This window comes from Phaenicophaeus curvirostris, chromosome 6, assembly GCF_032191515.1.
Source record: "Phaenicophaeus curvirostris isolate KB17595 chromosome 6, BPBGC_Pcur_1.0, whole genome shotgun sequence".
In the NCBI taxonomy this organism is placed as follows: Eukaryota; Metazoa; Chordata; class Aves; order Cuculiformes; family Cuculidae; genus Phaenicophaeus; species Phaenicophaeus curvirostris.
In genome coordinates, this window is record NC_091397.1 from 22,392,660 (window position 1) to 22,411,100 (window position 18,441).

At 38.8% G+C, this 18,441-nt stretch overlaps 1 protein-coding gene across 1 annotated transcript; it reads right to left on the minus strand.

Moving 5' to 3' along the window:
- Window positions 1-148: 148 nt before the first annotated feature.
- Window positions 149-16,831, minus strand: PTER (phosphotriesterase related). Its single transcript, XM_069859560.1, has 5 exons — window positions 16,800-16,831; window positions 9,867-10,342; window positions 7,435-7,700; window positions 3,888-4,028; window positions 149-585 (listed from the first exon to the last, which is right to left on the minus strand). Exons 2-5 carry the CDS (start codon window positions 10,296-10,298, stop codon window positions 375-377), a joined length of 1,050 nt encoding a protein of 349 aa, XP_069715661.1. The 5' UTR covers window positions 10,299-10,342; window positions 16,800-16,831; the 3' UTR covers window positions 149-374.
- Between the last annotated feature and the right edge of the window lie 1,610 nt (window positions 16,832-18,441).

The following is an 18,441-nucleotide window of genomic DNA, read 5'->3' on the forward strand; positions in this document are numbered from 1 at the left end:
GAATGGGGAATTTAACTGAAAACCATAATTTCCTTCAAAGTCTAGATGATGTATCTTCAAAAATAGTTTGGGATAACTTTTAATGATTATTGTACATAAACAATTATTTTAAAATTTAAATCGAAAAGATTTTGTAGGTAGGCTCATATCCAGTAAGTGATTCATGAACAGACTTTTAGAAGGGAGAAAATGCAAAGAGAAGACATATTTTTGATATTCTAATTAAAAAGAAAAGTCATAGTCAATTTATTCATACCTAATTAATAACTTCGAGTTTCTCTGAAGAGAACCAAGTTTTAAGATGACTGCTCTCCTGAAAAAAATCTGATTTTTCTCAAGCTTTCCTGTAAAACAGGAATATTTATTCATTATTCCTACTTAAAAGTCAACCATTGCTTTGGATTTGCTAGGAGTATTTTATCGATTTTATCTTGGGATATGCCTCTAATTAGCATTTTGGGAACGATATTCGTAAGGATATGTGAATATCCATGACCTCCATATTTCATCAGCCTATTTTTAGTGTGCACATCATGAGCGATCACGATTCTGTCTTCATAGCCTTCATCAATCAGCATACGAATCCTGCAAAAGCAGAAAGCATACACATCAGTGAAAGGTTCTCACTGCAACTGCACAGAACTGAGCAGGATTCACTGCTAAAGACTGCATTATTACTGAAAATAATTATTTCTAGGTACTCATAAAATATATTATTTATATTTAATTGAAACTAAACCACTTGTTCTACTGAATGAAAAACCACCTCTGAAAACATCCAACCCCACATCTCAAAGTGGAGAAGAAAAAACCTTTTCAGCTGGCACGTGACTGCATTCCCAGTCTAATTAAGTGCACAGAGAAATTAAAGATATTCAGCATCATCAAGCATGGGACACAGGTTTTATATAAGTGAGTAAGTAATAATTTCCTACATACACTCCCCCTCAGCACGATCGACTCCTGGGGTGTGTCACAAAGCAAGGCCCGTCACATTTGTTAATGACAAGACTCTGTGACAGGTCCTTTAAGAAGCCTATCTCATTTGCACAAGTACTTCTACATCTTTAGTTAATACCCACTTAGCAAACCAGGTTGATACAAATTTTAAGCATCATATTCCATGCAGATGGTTATTATCCAAACACCTTTCAGAGATTTTCATTAAAGGAGAAGATAAATAAGACAGGTGTTGCACAGTGCTAACGTATGCCAGGAAATAAAATACAGCAGCCCGGCTAAGCAGATTTGGCAAAATGACAAGTCAGCTTGGAAAAAGAAGTAATCCTGGTCACTCCCTTGCAACCATTCTGCTGCAAAAGTCCTTCTGTTCCACTTCTCACTCTGGGAACCTTAATCCCTTCCTCATCTCATTGTTTTGAATTTATTTGGTTGGTGTCTGTATTGCATGATTCTTAAGTTTCCCACTAGGTTTCGGTTTAGTTTGGCAACAGATCGCAGCATTAAAACTGCAGAGAGGGATAGACCAGACCTGGAAAGTGCTTGTTCCTCATGAAGGCACCCAACTCCATCATTTGCCAACACCGTGAAATACTAATTTTTACCTTCCTGGCTGTGCTTTGATCAGCAAGAAAGCAAATAGCAGTTTTATAAGTACCTACACCATGTCTGAAAGGCCTTACTGTCAGTTTCTATTACATTAGTTACAAGGAGAGATACATGCAGCAGGATCAAAGCAATATAGGCAGTAGAAAGAAGGCAAGTGAGGTAGAACTTGGTAAAACATCAGTCAGTGTCTTTCATAAAACACCATAAACAGTGCCTTGTAGTGCACAACACTACATGTAACATAGTATTACAACATCACAAGTACCTCCTCAGGAAGGAAATTCAGACAGACCACAAGCCAACAAGAGAATGAAATCAATGATACTGGAAGGACTAAGGTTTTGCTGACCAAACATATTCTGTATTTGGACTCATTTCATAGTTTGAGGAGGTATATGGTCCTTTATATTCCATATTCATTGTTGCTTTTTGCTCATTACTGTAATCTTAGTTAGTACTTGTTTCTGACTCAAAATAAAACTGTCCCTGGAAAAAACTCATTTTTTTCTGCTTGCAGTGGCAGTAGATTACAGCAAAAATGCTTAAGTACACAGAGAGCTAACCTGCGTTTGAGTATGTATGGAGTATGTGTTTGAGTATCTATGGAAGTTTACAAGACCTGAAAATATATTTTCCATTTAGTATTTTCATCAACACATTTAAAGGTCAATTTGATTTCCACCTCTCTGGTTCTGTTGACAGAAAAAAAACAAACCCAAGGAGACTACCAGTGCCACCATATGCCCAGTGCGTGTGCATCAAAAGCCCAACAAAATCCATGTAATGGCATTTTGAACTCAAGCGCACCACACAATGAAAAGACACTCTTTGTATGTTCTTCCTATATACAGCCCACTGCAAGAAATACTCAATGGCATTCACAGTGAGTTTAAGGAGAGACATCAGTGGCTGAGCAAGTATCATGGATTGAATGAAAACTCTGCCACAGTTGAACAAGCACTTGTTAAACAAGGCATAGTTCATTCCTCTGCTCATATTTCTCACAGTATTTCTGTACCTGTTGACCTCCCGTGGCACAGCAGAGGTGGGGGGAGGCACAGGGAAGGGAAGCAACTTTACCCATTCTAAAGGCAAAAACTGCAGGTTCATTGCAACAGTTTAAAACAGAGTGCAAGGCCGAGAGCCCTGTTAAGAAATGATTCCTAGAATGAAAAGCAGCAGCAAATACTTGGCAGTAAGTGGAACAGTAACCACAGCACTTTCTTAAGACAAGAACAGCCTGACAACAGAGAAGAAAAGTCTGGAGACTAAACTGACATTGTGGGGCAGGGAGGTTATGTTTGAAATATAAGTAAGTAAAAGCTAGAAATTTACTTCATTAGTGATAGGAGATCATGAAATATTTCTCATTAAAGAGAAAAAATGATTTTTTTCTGACTCTGGAAGGGAGAAGAGACACAGGCACCCCACCCCACAGAGACCTGACGCTTCACTACACACAAACACTGTGGAGAAATAGCCCAGGAGGATCACACCTCCAGACAGAGTGGAAGGAGGGAGATGCCCGGTTCCCACTGTCCGGGATCCTACCTGTCTTAGACAGTTCCTGCAAGGAATGCATCTCCTTGCAATACCTTGTATTAGCACAGCCCAACAGATCTGCTGCACAGCTAAGCTGAGATGGCATGTGCTGATGAGAAGCTGGGAAGAGGTATCCTGCCAGTGGGGCCAATATTTTCACATTGTGTGAGGAGCATGTGAGTTCTGAGGAGACAGGAATCCCATCCTTTAAAAGAGAGAAAGGGAGAAAGGAGAGGACGAGAAGATGCAATAAAGTGTTTGGAAGAGATAAAGTCTGATTTTCAGGGGAGAAGCATGGATCAAATCCATTCAAGACAACTAATAAGTTTTGCATGGTGAACGCATTCACGAGATGTAACAGGCTCAGATGATCCTTAACAGTAGCACTAGGTTTCCAATACTATGTTTCAAACAAAAGCCAAACCACTAAGTCCTGTATCTCCAGCTGTTTCATTTTATAACACAGTAAATGATAAAATTCAATTGAATCAGCATGGAATCAGGACGGAGAATGAAATTAAAAAAGCTCTTGATCTTTTTCTCAGGTAAATTCCTACAACACTATGATTCTACATCTTCCTTGCAGACAGAGAAACGATACATACTGCCAAAGAGATGTAACAGCAGCAGAATAAATTTTTCATTATTATTTTGGTATGAAAAAGGACAATTTTGAACAGCAAGCAGAAATATTCTGTGACACCCTTAAAACAAGTGCCAATCATCTTAATTTGTCAATGGCAATGCTATAGCTTAACATGCCTGGAATCAGATACCTTGCAATTCTCTCATTGTCGCTGGGCATGTCAATATCAGGATGGAACTGGTAGTGAAGAAATTCTGTACCAAAGAGATCATACTCTAAATAGCATCCCAGTTTAGCAAATTCCAGAAGTTTCCTTGTATCAAATATAGTCCTGCAGAGCACACATAACACAAAGTCAGCATTGTAACATAAAGGAAAAAAAATCAGCAGTACAAAGACAGGTATGCAACTTCCTACGTGCAAGGAACAAAAACAATCTAAGGTTTAATTCACCCTTTTGAAAAACAGAACCCCTGTCTGACACATGCACCTTAAGTTGATACACAGCAATGTCTTTCTCACATTCATCTGGGACTTCATGCATTAAAACAATACAAAACCAACTCTTCCCCCATGAAATAATGAAGACTTTTATGATAACCTTTAAATGGAAACAGGAAAGTTACTTACTTTTGATATCACTAAACCTCTCAATAGATAACCTAACAAGGAAGGACATTTAAGGAGGAGGTTAATTCATAGTGACATTTAGAAAAAAAAAGACAATAGATTACCCACACAAGACAGATTTACTTTCCCAAAAGAGTTACAGGAGACAGCTACATCCAGGGCTTGTTTCATCCATCACGCATCAGTAATACACAACTTTGTCTTTAGTTTCTGTTCTGTACAGTGATGTTTCTAGATTGTCATTAGAACAGCAATATATCATTGTTTGCACTGGGATCTGGCCAGAACGCCTGTAGGAAACGTTCTCACCCAAATATATAATGGCACTGTTGAGTACCTGGGACACAGGCTTTGTAGCAGATTTGAAAAGTGAAGGAACAAAGCTACTGAACCCCATCACTCATTCAGAAAAGAATGGCAACTGAAATAAGGGCTCTCTGGAATACTTTTTTTTCTTTGAAACACGTTACCAAAGCTATCTAAAGGAAAACAAAAATCACTCAAATGATACATTATAAATTTATCTTTTTAACCACCACACATTTTTTTTATCTAGGAAAAAAAAAAGTTTTCTCAAGAGCAGCACGGTTAACTAGTTAACCAAAAGGGCAGTAGTTTAACTTTTTTTATTATTATTGCAGATATTGATGTCACAAGGTAATTTCACCCTATTAATTACATCACAGTTGGTAGCTGTGGAAATAACTGATGTCACAATTTCAGTGTTATGACTTCAGAGGATCAAATAGGAGGAACAGATGGGTTGAGAGAGAGAAAACCCTTGTTCAAACAAGCCTGCCATCAGCAGAAGTCTAAGACGTGCCAACTGTAATTAATAATAAATGTTATTCTAAAATAAATGTTACGGTTTACAGAGATTGAACATTTAATACCAAATGAGTTTTCAAAGTGCAGAGCAAGAGAACGGGTTATTTTAGATCCAGCTCTGTTCAGTTCACAGGGAGATAGCAGCCAAGAACATTCATCCCTGTGCATGTGGCAAAAACTACCCAACAATCTAGTTCAAAATAACAGCTATCAATCAACTTCTTTTGAAAAACACTGCTAGTGTTGTTGCCTTTGAGTGCTCTGTCCCAATGAAGATCAAGAGAGCTTAATTTGATCAGCCACTGAGTCCCCTTGTAAGCCACACACGTATAGCAGCAGCAGCAGCAGTTCCAAACTCATATCGCTAAGCTCTGTGCTGGAATTAGGTGTATGGACAACACATGTCCCTGAGCAGCTCTGAATGCATGGAAAAGGAGACAGGACACAGAGAAGTATCCTGTAGTTTGGACCTCATCCATAAATCACTGCAGGGACACCCACCAAACTATTATTGAACAGGCAATCATAACAGTTGCTGTGAATCTTCTAACAAAACCTACTCAAGTGAATGAATTTTGATTTCCACCAAGATACCTTTATAACTTTGATCCCTAATAAATGGCCCATGCCAAGACTCAGTAGCTTTTGCTTCTCAGGCTTCATCTACACCATAGTTTCACTACAGACACTTGCTACTCTTTGTTCTAAGATGCTAAATTGCAAAGCACGGTAACGAGCATTTTAGTTCTATCATTTGACTGTAAATTCACCTGAAAACTATCATTCTGTCTGTGTCAAAAGCAGACATGAAATACGGAGCTATGTACAAATTTATCTCATATTTAAGGGACTAGGATGCTCCCACATGGATTCTTCTCACTGAATAAGACTTAAAATGTTATGTGCACATTGCAAATCCAAACCTTACAGTCATTTGGAGTCTATGTTACAGCAAGTGCCAACCTGAATGTGTGAAAGTAATGACAGAAGCAGTATAAGGAAATGTCATATTGTGCATCAGTGCCTGTTACTGAAACTGCACCTCTGTCTTGTCTGTTTTCCTACTTATATTGTTTATTTTCCACCAATAAATCACTGAACTCAATGACTTGCAACAGCACATAAAGGCAAAAAACCTCACAACTGGATGTTTATGTTGTACCACAATGGCTACATAAATACTGGCACCTGCAGCTTGCTCAGCCCTCTTTCACAGAAAGATTTAAGTCATCAGTATTTCTTTAAAAATGAGAGAAGCATAGTTATAGATACAATGGAATGCAGGTGAATACATAACGAAGGCCCATATTACTTAGATATTATCTAATATAAACAAAACTTCGTGGCACTGAATTTTATGCTACTAAAATCCACAACTTAAACATAGAGCTCTGTATGAATATAAAACACCTGTACCTTGATTTGCAAGCTCTTAGAGCCTATAACCATTAGAAATTTGGAGCACAGTGCTCTTGCCTGTATTACACTTACACTGTGGGCAAACAATCCAATTGCTGAGAATCATACGACCACAAATAGTCTCCATTATTCAGCAGCTGGCCAAAATAATCAATGCTTGGACATTTTCCAGCTCACCATGAGCAGTACAAGGTCAAACAAAACTGATCTGGTATAGAAGATATGTTTCTAAACTGGAGAGATGAAAGCACTCAAATTCCTCTCGAAGTCTGATGTGGGGCTCCAGGATTTTGCTCTCAAGGAAACAAAAAGTTAGCCCTCTTGTCTATGCCAAGAACTAGCCAAACTTCAACTATTTTCTGTTTAAGGAATATTCTGTCTGGTAACAGAACTGAAAAGATGTGGCTTCTGCTTGGATCCAGCATCTAACCAAATCAAGGAGCTCTTCATTAGTATCTGGGAGATTTTGGTCAGGCCCTTAACAATGGCCCAGTTTTCAAAAATGCTTCCCAGACAATTTGGTGAGAGCTGCTCAATGTCCAGTGCTTTGAAAATGCAATGATTTGCAAAAGAATACAAACTAATGGAATCCCCATTTTTTAAAAGAATGTGTCTACAGTTATTCGCAACCTTGCCCCCAGATCTTCAAAGAGAGTGCATAATATCCCAAAATCTTGTTACCAATGTGAATCTAAAAGCTGATTCAGCTTTATATAAGCAGTTTCAGATTTTTAAGTCAGTAAATTTTAAGATAATTCTTCCTACACAAAACAGAACCCTGGCTATTTGCAGAGTACTTCCTCCAGCCCCCAGCAGGTTGTGGCAACTCTGCCAGAAGGACAGTGGAATAGTTTGCTTACCTGTCGAGGTGAGCCATGACTGTCTTTGAGACATCAGCCCCAGCTTCCTGCAGAATGCGGATAATCTGGAAAGGTGCATCGCTGCATCTGCCAGGATGGATGATAATGGGGCACCCAAGCTGTAACTGAGCCTGCACTGTTGCTTGAAGCACTCTGTGTTCACTCTCAGTCAAAGGCCAGGAGCAACCTATTTCTCCCACTACACCACACTTGATGTCAGTCCCGTCTGCCCCATTGAGGATCTCCTCAACGATAACACCTGTAAGCTAGAGAACAGGAAAATGACAGGTTTGGTTATTCTTACTATTTGTGTTTAATAGCATCAGATGTGGCTTATGCACGCTGTGCTACTTATACTTCTAAGGTCTTTCTGAACTTATTTAATTAACAATTGGGTGTATGAAAATACTGCAGTTAAAATCTGGTTTCCATTAACTAATGTCATGTTCACCATCCACTAAGACCAAAATAAGCGCAAAGCAAATCAAGTTAACAGTAACCACTCACACAGCTGCCCAGCTTGGGTGGGAAAATCTGGTCTACATATAATTTGAATGCTAATTTATGCTGAGACTGATTTTTCTTCCAAAAAAAAAAAAAAAGTTAGTTTATTACAAAACCTGTGCCTCACACTCCTGAATCAGCTCCAGAAACAATTCAGCATAATTTGCAAAGCAAGGGCTCAAAATAAGGAAACCTTGTCATTCAGACAGGGAAGGAAGAAACTCTGGCAAAGATCCTGAAGATACAAGTTTAAAGGAAATCCTTCATGTGGGGATGCTGACAAGAGCTCCAATGACTTAAGAACTACAAAAATAACGCTCAGCTGACAAATTTAAAGTCAAAATTAGCTTGCTTTTAAAGTATTCACAGGCAAAAAAGAAATTAGAATATACTAATGAAATCAGTTTGTTGCAAAAGTGTTAGCTTTTTTTTTTCTGAATATGACATATATCTTAGAGCTTAAATTCAGAATTGAGAGCAGAAAATACCTCTGATGATGACCTTCTAACTCTTTAGCCCCGAACAGTAAGGAAACTACAATTTTAAGGAAGAATAAAGTGAGCAAAGGAAGAAGGAGGGTTTGCTAGCAAATCCAGGAAACAAAAAAACCCCACACTGGTTTCAAATAAATCTGTAACTCATCCTTATTCCACACCTTTTCTCCTCAATAGTCTCATACAACATATATTGGTATATACTCACTCTACTGGTATATACTCACTCTACACACAGATATCAGACCAAGCCATTACAATTTACAGCACTTCACTACATGATCCCACACCTTCTACCTCATTTATAACCAGATTACCAACCATCTCTGCAGACAAGAAGATACAGAATTCACTCTCACACTGAAGAAATCTCTCGAAATATTCAAATTGTCTTTATCTCATCAGGAAGTACATCAACTTTTCAAATTCACTGGGAAATGAGGAACCACCAGATATCCCTCCACGGACCTTTCTAACTGTTTTCTGGACTGGATTGAGTATTGATCACCTGCTGAGTACAGGACATTTGTGGGTCTCCAGCAGTCCACCAAACACAGAAGGGAAACCTTTGCCCCAAGAAACCTATTTGTATCAGAGTTCAAGCAACGGAGGAATATTTAGGAAAAGCAGTACAGTTCCATACTGCTTGGGCCAGCTTGGGTCCAGTGTGGTTGGCAGCGCTTCCCAAGTTTTGACCAGTAATTTTTAAAACGAATTTGACTCATTTGTAAACTGTCAGATTTTTTTAAAAAATTCTCAACTCTGTTCATCTGCATTCACAGCCTCCTGCCCTGGAGAGTTCTCTTCCCTTCATCACATTTTCTTAATAAAAGATGAATGAATATTTATTATTATAGGAATATCTGGGGACCACAGTCATTATTAACACCTTGTCTTAGGCACCATACCAAAAATCTGACGCAAACTCTGTCCTGGGAAGTCTGGACAAACGATAGAGAAAACAGCTGTAACAGCCAGCCTGAGGAGAGAAATGATTTACAACTGTCCTATAAATATTGCAATTATTTATGCTTTTTACAAGAATTCTAAGTGATCTCGTTGGGAAGCAATTAGCCACAAAAAGAGACAAAAGAGTCAGAAGAAATATACTCCTTCTTTAAAAAGAGTAAAAAGAAGAGGATAATTGGTATTGTACCAGACAGTCACACATGAACTACTTTATTTTCCTTTTTACTCTTGCATTATAACAAATCCCTGAGAGAAAATGGAGCTTAAGAATAGGAAATGCTGACAGATAATCCCAGAACATGCAAATAGCACTGGTCCAGCTATAACACGTGAGCAGTGATACTGTTTCCAAGTTTTTCACATTGAGAACTTCTAGATTTTATCTATTTTGTTGGAGCTTTTCTCTTTGACTCACCCAGGGATAACTCATAGGAGAGAGACACTGAAGCAATGGTTCAGACTTACCTGCTCTACTGTCATGGCCTGTGTTTGAGCAGAATGAGTGGAATCCACATAAAACCCAGCCCCAGCAATAATATGGACTCCAGTTTCTTCAGAAAGTTTCTTCAAAGTATTCATATCCCGACCAATTCCTGTGGTTGTGTTTTCCACAATCGTTCCACCACCTGCTGCTTTGAAATGCAACAGCTCCTCCTTCACGGCATCTGTTTCCTGATACAAAAGAAGGTTTTCTTTATGGCTGTAGGGATTTTGCTTAATCCAAAACAAGTTCTTCATCTCAATAGGCCCATCAGACAGAAGCTCTTTGCCTGGAGAAGGTGGACAAAAGCAGCTGCTGTAGTTCATACTCAAGTGTTCATGAGTCAATGTATAGCCAAGGTGGTCTGGCTCCACAGGGCCCAAGACAGTCTGCACTTTTCCTCTCAATGAAGGCATTTTTCTTCAACAAAAGGGAAAAAAACCCTAGCCTCTAACGGAGCCTGAGAAGGAAGAAGAAAGGAAACAAAAACATTTCAGAAAGAGCAAACCTTTCTTACCCAATTTCTGAATTCCCTCCTCTCTCTCATGCACGTACCTACACACCGTGTGTGTTCACTGAAATGATTTCAAACGCTGTTTCCAGTGGAGGGGTCAATATGAAACCCAAAGTATTTGTTTTACCCAACTGTGCTTGTATCAGTACTCTAGCAATCTAAAAATATCACATTCCGGTAAAAAAAATAGTCATCATTTATTGTGCTGTAGTCAGTATCACACTAAGATAAATGTTTCCTATTTAATAACAACCACTGCATGTTCATTTAGGATTCTGTGCTCTTCAGCAGCTGTCAAATTTTGTCAGCTTGAGCCACCAGATGAACATACTTGGCACCAAGGCTGAATATTCCTTACTGGTACATTCAGTTAATTTATTTTTGTCCTCCAAGACTCACCAACCTCCTCATGCACCGAGGAAGCTGCCCAAGTTTGGGTACCTGGTCTCCCCTCTGTATGAGAAACACAAGAACAAGGGTGATCATCTGCAGATTCAGCTTCAACAGGGACTCAAGATCTCCTGTCAGCTGCGTTGTGCAGATCTGGAACAGCCCAGAACAACACTGCAACAGTCACTACAGAGACAGTGTGACCCCCAAACAGCACAGCAGAGCCAAAGTGTTTTTCCCATCAGCTTCACTGGCCAAATATTTTACCAGTTAAAAACAGACCACAACCTAAGAATTAATTTATATGGCTCAGCCCCTAAGAGACTTTTTTATCTTCAACATGAACAAAACAAAGTTGTTTCTCAAAACTTGAACAAAGATGCTGACAAAGACGTACATTGCAGCTACCGTCTGCAGTTGGCTCATGTCAAAGGCATCTACCCTGTACAAGTCTGGCCTGACTAGTTACAGGTAAGAATTAGCTGCAGCTCTTTCCAGTGAGATTTTGGGGTATTTTTTAATTTAGGGATGGAGGTAGTCTTTATCATTTATGCGCCATATTACCATTAAACGTAGCTGACTACCCAGTTCATGTTAGATCTTCCTGATGATGGTTGCAAAGGCTTGAGGTTATATAGTTATAATCCCTAGTCAACCAAAATCATCAGTTATGAAACCAAATACATGTTTAATCATGTCCAGAGGACAGGACTAACTAGAGCGTGCATTATTGATTAAAGTGAGAGGTCTTTCCCATTTCTGTCTCCCTTTTAGCGAATAATATCATAAACACGGGTTTGTTACTGGTGAGGCCCTCAGAGGACACTTTCCTTTTAACTGCTAAAGTTAATCTACCAGGACGACAGAAAAACTGAAATCTGAAGGGCACTGAACTCTACATATCAAAGGGCACGAGAATGCTGAGGTCTCTCTGGGGATACTTTCATCTCACAAGAAGCAGTCATTGCCAGAGTACCAATGCTTGAGAGTGACCCAGCCCCTGCAAAAGGCAGGTACCGCCTGCCTAGAGCAGCTTGTAGTGCTGGCAGTTATGTTAATAGGAAAATCTGGCCATCCACAAGAAAGAGAAAGGACCGAGTTTCTCTGTGTTTGCTTGCCTCGTGTAAATGCACACCTAGGAAGGACTGTTCTTTTATGAATTTCATCTCTAGACTAGTGTATTGACTTGTTTCAGAAGGCAGAAAAATAATTACTCTCATAGAACAGACTGCTGGCTGATTAACATAATGATTTATTTTTTGCCAAATAAATTAAGAGGTGCATGATTTCAGAAAAATATTCTTGAGCAAATAATTAAAAGCAAAATACCTGTCTTAGTCAGAAACTGCTGCTAGATGCAATTCAATTAAGTTGTCCAACCCAGTCATTAATTCCATTCTTGAGTAAAGCTGGTGCTCTACAGAGCAGCCGACTATTTTGGAGAATGTTCAATGATCTGAGTCATACTTATAGACATAGCAACAAGATTAAGATAATTCTAAGATAATTGCATTACCTTTACTTCTTTTTCTGCATTAAATATCTACACTCTGGTATTTAGTAAAACCCTGACAGCATAAAGAACAATAACTACTTTCTGTATAGGAGACACACTTTTCTCCCACCATTTTCACTGACAATTTTCAAATTCATTTATTAAGTTAAGAAAACAAGCCTATATAAATATTTTGTTACATAATTAAATATTTAAGTATTGAAGTTATTTTAATGAAACTCAGCACAAAGCGATGACAGTCTGCTTCCTTAACAAGCTTCCACTTTAGTTCTCTAGTTATTTAACAGTGCAGTTACTCAAAAAAAAAAAAACCACTCTGATTGAATGTGACTTTTTGCTCGTTTTCTGATTACTACTTTGATAAAAAGTTGACATCAACATTTGTTCCCCCTAATTCTTTTCCAACACAGTTAATTTAGATTAACCTCAATTAATCCAACCTGAGCACTGCTGAGACCTACAGTTGTGTGGGTGAGATCTTATAGCCTGAGGCTGCCGTTTTCTGATTTGTAACAGCAGGAAAAATCTAAAATTACCAGTTCCAATGCTAAGTTTCTCTTGTAGCAGATGTCAGATCTGTTGACTTTCAGATTGTAGATTTCAGATTATAGTACACCTATAGAGTTTACAGAACCAATGCCTACTACTGAACCTTTGATTGAGGCCAAGGATTTTTATAAATATAAGAAGCATCACAAAAAGGGAAACAGACACAAACAGCATTTAAAGTAGGCCTAATTTTATCTGCACAAAAAAATAAGATTAATATTAATGTCAGTGCCTGCTTACTAACACAGTTTTAGAAACCCACCGCTTTTAATGAAAAAGTCATGACAAATAAAGACAGAAAACAACCTGTGACTGGAATTATTTTTAAAGCCACTGTCTTGCTATCTTTCCTACTGTCATTTACACAGACAGCATGCCCTAATTATGCTATAACAATATATTATACCTAATAAGATTCACCTGATGGAACCAGAATTTCATTAGCATCTGTAAAGTGGATTTCAGATGCAAGCAGCTTATAAACGGAATAAGGACTGCTGCTTAATTTAAGCATGTATACACTACTAGAGAAATCAATGTTCGCGTGCTTTACTAATACCTTGCATGCCACAGTTTACACAGACCTTTCTTCTGAGAAAGTCCCTTCTTTCCTACTCTAGGGACTGAATTCATATCAACTTATTTAGCCATCTGAAATGATGCATGTCTCCTACAGAACAATCACCTAGACCATTTTCATAGTGGAGATGGAAAGACATATCCATGGGAAAGTCATCCAGCCTACTTTGAACATTTGCAATCGGACAGGACAAGCCACTTTCTGTAATACTGGCCTCCTTCCATGGGCTATGGAGGGAGCCAAAAAACAATCCTGGACAAGACAGGTTTATTTTAGATGGCCCTACATAAAACATGCAAATTATACTTCCTGAATCTTAACCCAGTCTGAGAGGAGGGGGGAAAGGTGCTGATTCCTGTGACAAAAAATAAACAGGTAGGCTCTTATTTGGCAGTAACAGGTACTTTGGTTTTGGAAATCACTAATTTGTGCTGTGGTATCACCAAGGTGCTCCTGCATAGAATAAGGCCTCTCTGCTCTAGGTGCTGTATAAACAGAGAAATAAATAACATTTCCTAAAAATTACATATTCAGATAGAAAGCAAATGAGAATTGCTTTAAGATACAATCAAAACTTGTATTATTTCACAACAGCCTTGAAACAATATCGTAACATTTCTGTAATAAACTCTGGGCAAATCTTTACAATCACTAATTTTATGGTGCATAAAGTATGACTCCCTACCACTAGCCAACTATTAATTATGGGTGAAGTAAGTATTTTTTCTAGAGGTACTGTTAAGAGAAAAGAGACTTGCTGCTAAAAAGGTCATGGTACTGCATTCCTGACTCTGCTGAAAACTCCACTGAGTTGAATAGATGTTTAGCCTGAATACTGATGACGAGATTTGTGTTTCCGCTTTTCCCATCTGAAACTTGCGCTTCAGTCATCATGTCATTTTAATGGTCTTGTAACGGGAAATCTCTCTAGGTTTGGATTAGTTGCTTCCTATAGTAATCCCATATTGCTGAAACACTATAATCACATAAACACAGTTTTCACATGCTAATGCTGCATTTGTTTTGATTCAATAAGCACATTTTAATGGTATTAGCACAGATTCTCTCTAGACTTGTATGGGAATCATTTTATTGCCATCACATTACGTGAGATTACCGTGACACTAAATCCAGATTGCTATGAAACAAAATTTACAAAAAAGCAAAAGAATGGCTCAACAGGTATTTATTATATTCAGAAAAAGTTAAACACGGCTGCCGTTTAGAAACAAGACCATTGTAAGTTGTCTCTCCTTTATAATGCAGTCCTAGGAAACTCTCCTTTATATGCAGTCCTAGGAAACATCACATAGTGCAAGTTCACTGTATAATTATAGATGGAAGAAATGCTTTGAGCATTCAGTTGTACTGTGAGCAACCTCTAAAGAGCATGGAAAAGCCCCAAATTAGAAATATATGACACATCTGTAGCAAATTATCATCAACTGGTCTATGCTGTGTCACCGTTCCCCACAAGCAAACATTTTGCAATGAGGGAAAGATAGCAAGACAAAGGAAGAGGAGAGGCAGAGGATAAGAGAACATGGGTAGATTATTTCAGGAAGAATTTAAATACCAAGCTTCTTTCTCTCTTGCCCCATGCGTCTATCAACTATGTAGAGGTTTATGAGGTGGAAGGAACCCAATACTGACAGCACAATTCTTCTTCTTTCCCACCAGACAAGCAAGTTTTCTAACTTCTCTGACACATCTGCTAGATCTACTTTGATCACACTTTATTCACAAGCACTAACTACAGGACAAACATGTCTGAAACCCAGCTGTCTTTCAGAGACTGGTTTAAAAAAGCATGGCTTTTTCACTCATGCATGGTGTCAGGGAAATGCAGCTACAAGAGGCTGTGGAGAGGAGTTTACAACTGGCTGGGTGAGAGCAGCAGTAGGAGTGAACCTGCATCTGCTCCAGAAGGACAGATACAGCCTTGCCTGTCATTTAGCCAAACAATTCTCTACATCAGTGTCTGCAATGATGTCCGACTGCCTGCCACACCACACACCTACATTGGCCCTCTCACAGCACCACTAGTTGTCTCTGTGTTATGCAAGATAACAGCACATCTCATATTGCTATGGGGCTATTTTGCCCAAGAAACAGAATTTGGAAAACTACTAAGACAAAAATGCAGGTTTCCGGGCAAACTCCCATCTCTTCTGCAGAAATGGCACATGTGCTTCTCTGAAGGTGATGCAGATTATTCTCATTAAAGTCATATTTCACCCTTCCCTATCTTCAGAAATGACACTGGTCAGAAGCAACATTGATCAGAGGGAGCATTTTCTTTTTGCACTACCTTCATACTCTGTTTTTTTTTAAAAAAAAAAACCTAAACGCACAAGTATTATGACAGCTTTTCATAGCATGGCCTCTTGCTTAGTGCAGGAATGTATTAAAGGGCACAATGTGCAGTGCTGCCCTTCCTCCTAGTTCTCAAACTGTGTAAGGATGGCATACCAGTACTTCCATTAGCATCAACACTGAGGTAAGGCTTTGTGTCCTAAGGTTCGATGTCACATGGGAGATTTTTCATACCTTGACTGAGGCTCTTCTTGGAGAGGAGGGGAATTCTTACAGTGCCTCTCTCCTACAAGAGCTCCTCTCTAACCCCATACAAGCACATGTGGCATCTCTACCTTTAGTGGAGCACCTGCAGTTTCCTATCTTTGAGTGGCTCTATTTTCATGGAGCAAGAATGAACCTCACCATTTCAGATATCTGTATTCTCTCAACTAGGTAGAAATTGGCCAACCAATTGAAAACCTAGAGAACTCTTGGGAAAAATATTTAAAAAGCATCACCTATCCCTATCTTGTTGCCTTTTATTCCAGAAACACGTTGTTCTGGAGATACTCAGAACAGTAGGTTAATGCAGTGGCCTTCAATGACCTAGCCCTGGTCACAGAATCACTCAGAACCATTTATTTCCTTAAGAAGCCAAGCTAGAGGAAAAAAATATTGGGTTTTACTCAATTTTCGATATATTCTTTGAGCAACAAAAATGCTTCTATACTATAGAAGTGAGAAGGCATACTGGAAAAAAAAAAAGAGTTTATATTAAGCTACAACACATGCTATGAAAAAAACTCTAGCCAAGCCTTATGGAATACTACAATAAGCAGAAGTCCCGGCAAAATATGCAGGTACACACACTGCAACAGTTACACTGCTTGAGTGGCACTTGCAAAGTTCTACAACCTAAAAGTGAAGTCAATGACATTTCAAGAGAAATTTAAACACTATTACACATACATGAAAGACCAATATATAGATTCACCACTCTCCAAGCGTCCCAAAGCATACTTTGGGGAAAAGAACTGGGCAAGCGAGAAGCAAAGCTTTTAATTGTTCACCTGAAAGGGTAAGTGGAAATCCTCACTGTGTATCCTTCCATGGCTCGGCTAGTAGAAGACAGACAAGACGTTCTGGCTTCACATGGTTTAAGGCTCACATTCTTCCTCTAGCTAAGCTTTAAGCCAGACATACATAAACCAGATTTCTTCCTTACAGTTGAACAGCTATACCAGAACAAAGTGCAGCCTCTCATACTGATTTCATAGGATGGTCATACCTTTGGGATCAAAGCAAGCACACGTGATCTGCACATGACCATGTATGCAGGCATACAGTGATTTGCCCCAGAGGCAGAGTCTAAGCCACTCACTATGTAATACTTCACACACTGTTTTTGCAATTTGGTTAAAGTTCAGCTGTTGATAGCACAGTAGGGTCTGACTTCTATTTTACCTTATTTCTGTAGAGATAAGTCTCAAAATCTAGACTTCTTCTAGCAAAGTCACATTGAAGTTTCTCTTGCTCAGAGAGATCCAAGACCAACATCCCCATAAGTGGTTTTTGATCAACATCTCCCTTAGAAGAACTTCAGGGGATTTTACACTTTGGGCAGTTTCCAAAATTACTCCTGATGAAAGGTCAGATAAAAATTCTCCCCTAGGGACCAACATTACATTAATTATATTTTACATGCACACATAGTGTTTTTAGGCCAAAATTCAAGACTGAAGTCACATTACGCTATATGCAAATATGGTCTGAGTCCTGCACACTGATGAACATATTTGCATTCTTAACCCTTAATAGAATCATTTTTGCTTCTCATGGGTGCTGCGCTACAAGCACACACTCTTTTTTGCTAGGACACCATGACATGAAAAATGTTTGTGTTTTGCAGAAATGCATGTCCAGTCTTCATTCCCTCTAAATTTCATATTTGAAACTGAAGCATACATACAACTCCACTCTTACTGTTATTCTTACTGACTATAATTGTTTTTCTCTCTATCGGAGATCACATATGCTTAAATATTTTCACATGAGCTTAAACATTTCGGCAAGCATGCCTGATAAGCATTATCACTCACTTGTGCAGCACCATCACCAAGAGCTACATCAAGCCAGTTTAGGGATTTATAAACGCAGAACTAAAGAACAAAGGGATGGAGGACAAAGACACCAAAGAACAGACATCACCCTTCCCATCACACATATCTATGCAATGGAAGAGCAGCATTCATTACCACCTCCTGGTCAGGACTGCACACCACTATCTAGAAAATTCAGATGATTGAACCCCAAGGTCAGCTTTGTGGCAAAATGTACCAGTCACTGGTCTACTGAGGCCCGTGCAGCCACACACAGTGGAGAACAGAAAGGAGATGGGATGCAGCAACTGCAGTGAGCATGGACTTTGAGAAAACAGCTTTCTTTAATAGTGAGTGACGGGTTTAGATGCATGGAACTAAATTCAGTTTACCAGTACTGCAAACAAACATATCTCAGGACTTGCAATCAATCTGAAGACCTGAAAAAAAAAAAAAAGGAAAAAAAAACCACAACAAAAAAACCACAACAAACCAAGAAAAGCCTTTCCAGTTTCAATTGTGTCTATTCTGCTATGGCTGTGCCAGGCAATGGAAGCTTTATGCTCCTCTCAAGGTCCTCTTCTGCTCTAATGAGAAACTAGTTCACATAAGA